The sequence below is a fragment of the Oryzias melastigma genome, linkage group LG7, assembly GCF_002922805.2.
Source record: "Oryzias melastigma strain HK-1 linkage group LG7, ASM292280v2, whole genome shotgun sequence".
NCBI lineage: Eukaryota > Metazoa > Chordata > Actinopteri > Beloniformes > Adrianichthyidae > Oryzias > Oryzias melastigma.
Window position 1 is genome coordinate 24,817,184 of NC_050518.1, and position 6,164 is coordinate 24,823,347.

General features: G+C 44.8%; 1 protein-coding gene across 1 annotated transcript in view; it reads left to right on the plus strand.

Annotated features, from left to right (window-relative positions):
• cacna1fb (calcium channel, voltage-dependent, L type, alpha 1F subunit) overlaps positions 1 to 6,164 on the plus strand; it is a 45,064-nt gene that overhangs the window by 13,735 nt on the left and 25,165 nt on the right. Inside the window, exons 2-10 of the mRNA XM_024292119.2 lie at positions 1,038 to 1,288; positions 1,956 to 2,056; positions 2,480 to 2,585; positions 4,279 to 4,418; positions 5,041 to 5,195; positions 5,268 to 5,420; positions 5,534 to 5,730; positions 5,801 to 5,904; positions 5,981 to 6,132. Of these exons, the coding sequence (XP_024147887.1) occupies positions 1,038 to 1,288; positions 1,956 to 2,056; positions 2,480 to 2,585; positions 4,279 to 4,418; positions 5,041 to 5,195; positions 5,268 to 5,420; positions 5,534 to 5,730; positions 5,801 to 5,904; positions 5,981 to 6,132 (1,359 nt within the window). The remainder of the gene's footprint in view (positions 1 to 1,037; positions 1,289 to 1,955; positions 2,057 to 2,479; positions 2,586 to 4,278; positions 4,419 to 5,040; positions 5,196 to 5,267; positions 5,421 to 5,533; positions 5,731 to 5,800; positions 5,905 to 5,980; positions 6,133 to 6,164) is intronic.

Sequence of the window (6,164 nt, forward strand, 5' to 3'; positions counted from 1 at the left end):
CCATCCATCCATCCATCCGTCCATCATCCATCCATCCATCCATCCATCCATCCATCCATCCATCCGTCCATCCATCCATCCATCCATCCGTCAAACTCACTTTATAGAAAAGATGATGAGAAATCTCCGAATGCATTTTCATGCCTCATCTGCAAGAGAACAAGTGGAAGTGGCACTGAAGCATTTTGGGAAACATGAAACACAAGCGATGATTTGACAAAAGCCGTAGGGAGCGGTTCCGTTTCCACTTCCTTTCATTCGGGATGAATTCTCTGGGAATGTTGAAGTTTGGTTCAATCAGGGTTCTTGTGAGTTGCTCGTCTGCCACTGAAGGTCCTCACAAGCGGGATGCTAAAGCGTGCACATGCGTGCAGAGCGTTCAGGTTTGAACGCATAAAGCACGGCTGACATCACTCACACATGCAGATCTAGGTCACAGCTGTTCACTACAGCCCCCCCGCCCCCTCCCAGCTCGCTCTCACTGCTCTCCTTGCCTTGTTCTCCTGTGTGACCTTCAGGGCAGCACCGGAGACCTGAAACTGTGTCAGCGGTCAACACACCAAATTCCTGCTTCCCTCCCACCTTTGTGTTCCTCTGTCATCCTTATTTGACTCTGTCTGGTATTGTCTTTCTGTCCAAGTGTACTTCTGTCCTCCTTTGTCCTGTCCTTCACCTGTCCTTTATCTGTCCTTCACCTGTCCTTTATCTGTCCTTCACCTGTCCTTTTGCCCTTCCATCTTATTCATTCTTCTGTCCTTTTGTCCCCCACGTTTTCTGTCCTTCCTTCATATTGTTTATTTGTCCTGCTTCTTCTCTTTCATCTTCTTCTTTTGTCCTCCTGTGGTACCGTTTCTTTTCTCTTTTCCTTTTGTTGATTCTTTCATGTCCCTAAGATCACAAATTCTTCCAAATTTCTGACTCTCCCGTGTTTTATCATTCTGTCCCAAGACTTAGAAGAAAATTCTACAGTTGAAGAGACAAAGTCCTATAAAAGTGTAACAGCAGTGAACCTGTGTTCTTTGCCTCTCTGTTGTCAGGGGGTGGTTGCAATGGCTACACCAATGCTGTGGACGGGGAGAATGATGGGGGGGAGGGGGAAGAAGAGGAAGAAGGAGGAGACCAGGGGGAAGAGGTGGACAACGAAGGAGGAGAGAGAGATCTGGAGTGGGATGAAGAACTGGACGGAGGAAATGAAGGGGGAGTGAGGATGACAAGAACCGATACGCTTCATTCAACCACCAGTTCAACCGCAACTCAGAGAAGACGGGGACAGCATTCCAAGAAACAGGTAAAATGTCGGAAGTGTTGGAAAGCAGGTGAGACAACTGAGGTGACGACTCATTAGGACACAGGTGAGACGACTCATTAGGACACAAGTGAGACGACTCATGAAAACAGGTGAGACGACTCATTAGAACACAGGTGAGAAAATTCATTAAAGCACAGGTGAGACGACTCATTAAGACACAGGTGAGACGACTCATTAAGACACAAGTGAGACGACTCATGAAAACAGGTGAGACGACTCATTAAGACACAGGTGAGATGACTTATTAAGACACAGGTGAGACGACTCACTAAGACATAGGCTACAATACTCATTAGGACACAGGTGATAAAACTTATTAAGAGATAGGTGAGATGACTAATTTGGGCTCAAGTGAGACAATTCATTGAGACACAGGTGAGACGACTCATTTGGACACAGGTTATAATACTCATCAGGACTCATGGTGATAAAACTTATTAAGACATAGGTGAGATGACTAATTTAGGCTCAGGTGAGACGATTCATTAAGACATAGGCTACAATACTCATTAGGACACAGGTGATAAAACGTATTAAGACAGGTGAGATGACTAATTAGGACATAGGCTACAATACTCATTAGGACACAGGTGAGATGACTCTTCTAGATATATCTGGAATTGAACATCCTTACTTTCTCTTTCAGGCACAAGGCAATAATCAAGTCCAGCGCGCTCCACGAGCGCTTTACTGTCTGAAGCTGAACAATCCCATCAGACGAGCGGCGCTGTCAATCGTGGAGTGGAAGTATCCTTTATCCTCCAAGGGAATCTTTGTTTCTCCGCCCACTAAACTGTAGAGCGCCGTATCTTTGAGGATCTGATCATATCAGTGCTGGATATCCCTGTCTTTAATTTGTGTTACAGCACTTTGTTTCTGGTTCTGTTAAGAACATCTGAATCTTGCTGGATAGAACCCAGAATCCTTTGCAAGTTTCCTCACCCCATCTTTGCTTTTTGAAGATAATTGACTGTGAAACATCCTTAGAATGAGGTCAAATGGAGGAAGTTCATAGATGTTTGGATAAATGAATTGGTGGGTGAGTGAGAGGATGAAATCTGGAAGTTGCTTTTATTTTGAAGTTTGGGATCAGGGTTCCTGGTCTCTCTGAGGAGGAGAACGTCTGTGTGGACTTGTTAAAGATTTGTTCTTCCTCAACATTTGCCTCAGACCTTTTGACATCTTTATCCTGTTAGCCATCTTTGCTAACTGTGTTGCCCTGGGAGTTTCAAAACCATTTCCCGAGGATGACTCCAACTCTACAAACCACGACCTGGTGAGCCCTGGGAGCACAGCTCCGACAGAGTTTCAGAGGATTCAGGGCAGCTCTGTAGAGTTTCTGCTAGAGCACGAGTCAAAGACAAGATTTATATAATTCTATCCGGCCCTCCAGATCATTTAGTTTTGTTGTTATTAATGGCCCGATGTTATCTTTTAAATTGTATATTTTGGCAAAATATGTTTTTATTAGTAAAATATTGAAAGTTATTTAAGGTTTAAGTTGATTTATTCTGGAATAATTTTATTATTCATAATTACATTAAAAAGTTACGGTTTTAAAAATGGGCATTCTGCTAGCTTTTTGAATTGTTTTGGCATTTACTAAGATTTTTTTGGCAATTTTGGAGTTTAGCTAATATTTCAGCTACATGCTACCTGTTTTGCCATTTCGGACTTTTAATTTTTTTTTTAAATGTTTTGAAGTCAGGCTAATATTTAAACACTAGCTGTTTTAGCTATTTTCTAGTTTTTAGGCTATTTTGAAGTCTAGCTAATTTTTCAGCTACATGCTAGCTTTTTTTAGCTAATTTAGGCTCTTTAAAAAGTTTTTTAGGCTGTTTTGGAGTTAGGCTAATATTTACATGCTAGCTGTTTTGGCTAATTTCGACTTTTTTCTGGTTTTTAGGCTATTTTGAAGTTTAGCATTTTTTCAGCTCCATGCTAGCAGTTTTGGCTAACGTAAGTTTTTTGTTATGCTAATTTGAGCTTTATTTAGCTAACATTTTAGCTGTCTATCAGCTTTAGCGTTTTCCGCTATTAGCGTCAGTGACTTTAGCCTTCACTTTCAGTGTTTTTAGCTATCAATTTCAGCATCTTCAGTGGCCAAATTCAGCTTACAGCATTTACACTAGCATAATCACTGGCAATGCTATATATATCTAGTTCATAATTATGTAAAAAAGTTACGTTTTTAAAGTTATATAAATGTAGTTTTAGAGTGTTGAATAAATGTTTATCCTGTTCGGCCGACGATTTCCGGTGTGTTTTGGATTTTGGCCCGTTGTGTGATCGAGTTTGACACCCCTGTACTGGAGCATTCTCTCTCTCTCTCCTTGTAGAAGGGTCTCTCCACCTTTATTTGCTCACACTGTTCCATCAGTCACTTCCTGGAGGAGTAATGGCTCCTTCACGCTCCACATCGCTGACTCTGCTGGAGCAATGCGCTCATTAGACGAGTCCTTGCTCTGGAGCCCTGAGGTTTTGAGCCAGCCGTCATCGTGTGTCTCACTATCTACAGAAGGGAAGACTTGATCTTCTACAAAATCCTCAAACAGAATGAAGGAAATGTTTTAAGAGTGAAAATCTGCTGTCTTCTGCGTTTGGGTCGGTAAAGGAAATCCTGCGGTGAAGGAACCAAAATGCAGGAGAAAAGGTTTGACGGCAGAAACGTCAACTTTTAAAAACCTTAAGAGTCATGATGACCAGAAAAGCAGACAGACTTACATAGGCTGAGGAGCATTAGCAGAAACGAAAACAGTTGTGGATCATTAATAACATGAACCTGGAGTGACTGACAGCTCAGAACAGAACCACTGAAACCAAAACCATTTCTGGTCAGCACCGACCAGAAAAAGGCACTCCTGTCAAAATGAGGCTAAAAATAGAATGTATGAAACATCTCAGGTCAGAACCTAAACATGGAAAACGTCCCCACAGAAGACTCTAACACCCAGCTGCATGTTTTCCAGGAACAAGTGGAGTACGTGTTCCTCATCATCTTCACCGTGGAGACCTTTCTGAAGATCCTGGCCTATGGTCTGGTCATGCACCCCAGCTCTTACATCCGCAACGGCTGGAACCTGCTGGACTTTGTCATCGTCATTGTGGGGTGAGCCAACCTGCTGCCTCCTGGCGTGGCGTTGGCTCGCAGGTCTGGTGCGGGCAGCGGGAACAAATGTTGGTCCTTGTGTTGCTGTGTGACCTCGCTGCTGACATGACCACATATCCTCGAGCGGATGACCGTTGTGATGATGAAGTTGGTTGCCGAGCAACAGTTCTGGGGGCTGTTTGTGGGATGCTGGGTTTTTGGAGTTTGTTGAGTTTCAGATTAGAAGCCTGAGCATGAGGAGCCAGCAGAACAGTGGGGTCATCTAGGTGGCTAAGATAAAATTAAATCATCGTGTTTTTTTGTTGAGCTTTGAAATGTGTTTGTGGTGTTTAGTTTATCTGGGACTAACACTGCTGGTTGATGGATCTGCTCTGAGCATTTATTTCAATATTTCTGTCAGGTACATGGATGAAAACAGATGTTTTGTGGTTGATGGTGATTTTTGTCCATGTCAGATTTAGTTTTAACTTTGTTCTTGATACTTGATGCTTGATTTGTTTTTGTAGGTTGTGTTTCCATACCAAGACAGCGTACTTCTGCAACAAGCTTTCAGTTTTTTCTTTGGTTCTTTGTGCACAGCTGAGTTGAAACCTAAAGGATCTCTCCTTTCTTTTATTTCCAGGTTGTTCAGTGTGGTTTTGGAGACCATGACTCATAAGTCGACTGGTGAGCAGGCCACCACTCATCACATGCCTGGAAAGCCAGGAGGTCTTGACGTCAAAGCTCTAAGAGCTTTCAGAGTCCTTCGGCCCCTCAGGCTGGTTTCTGGAGTCCCCAGTGAGTGACTGAAGGGTGTTCTCATGAGTAACTGAAGTGTTGAAGACGTGTTCATCTGGGTGTGTTTGTCAGGTCTGCAGATCGTGCTGAACTCCATCATGAAGGCCATGGTTCCTCTGCTTCACATCGCCCTGCTGGTCCTCTTTGTCATCATCATCTACGCCATCATCGGCCTGGAGCTCTTCATTGGCCGCATGCACAGGACGTGTTACTACACCCGAACAGGTCCTGACCAAAGCACAAACATCACACAGACAGATCCAGTACGGGTTCAAGAGAACTCAAAAAGCAACCAAACCGCAGCAGGTTACCGCAGGTTCTCGTGCTCCTGTCTGCAGATAACTACGTGGAGGATGAACCGGTGCCGTGTGCGTTTGCCGGTCACGGCCGCCAGTGCATCATAAATGGGTCAGAGTGCAGAGGAGGCTGGGACGGCCCCAACGGAGGAATCACCAACTTTGACAACTTTTTCTTCGCCATGCTGACGGTGTTCCAGTGCATCACCATGGAGGGCTGGACGGACGTCCTGTACTGGGTGAGCGGCCGCAGGGCCAGTGCTCCCACATTACGGCTCTCATCGGGCTCTCACTCTTCACTGTCTGCAGATGAACGACGCCATCGGCTTCGAGCTGCCATGGGTCTACTTCGTCAGTCTGGTGATCTTCGGTTCCTTCTTTGTCCTCAACCTTGTTCTGGGAGTCCTGAGCGGGTTAGTGGCCGTTTTAAAACCACTGAGATCATTCCGGGTCAAAGAGGTCTGATTGTGATGTCTGTCTCTGCTGCAGAGAGTTCAGTAAAGAAAGGGAGAAGGCCAAAGCTCGGGGAGATTTCCAGAAACTGCGGGAGAAGCAGCAGATGGAGGAGGATCTGTGCGGATACATGGACTGGATCACTCAGGCGGAGGACATGGATGACCTGGATGAGGATGGAAACCCGAGTAAGACGGGGAGCTGCAGGGGAAAGGGGGGG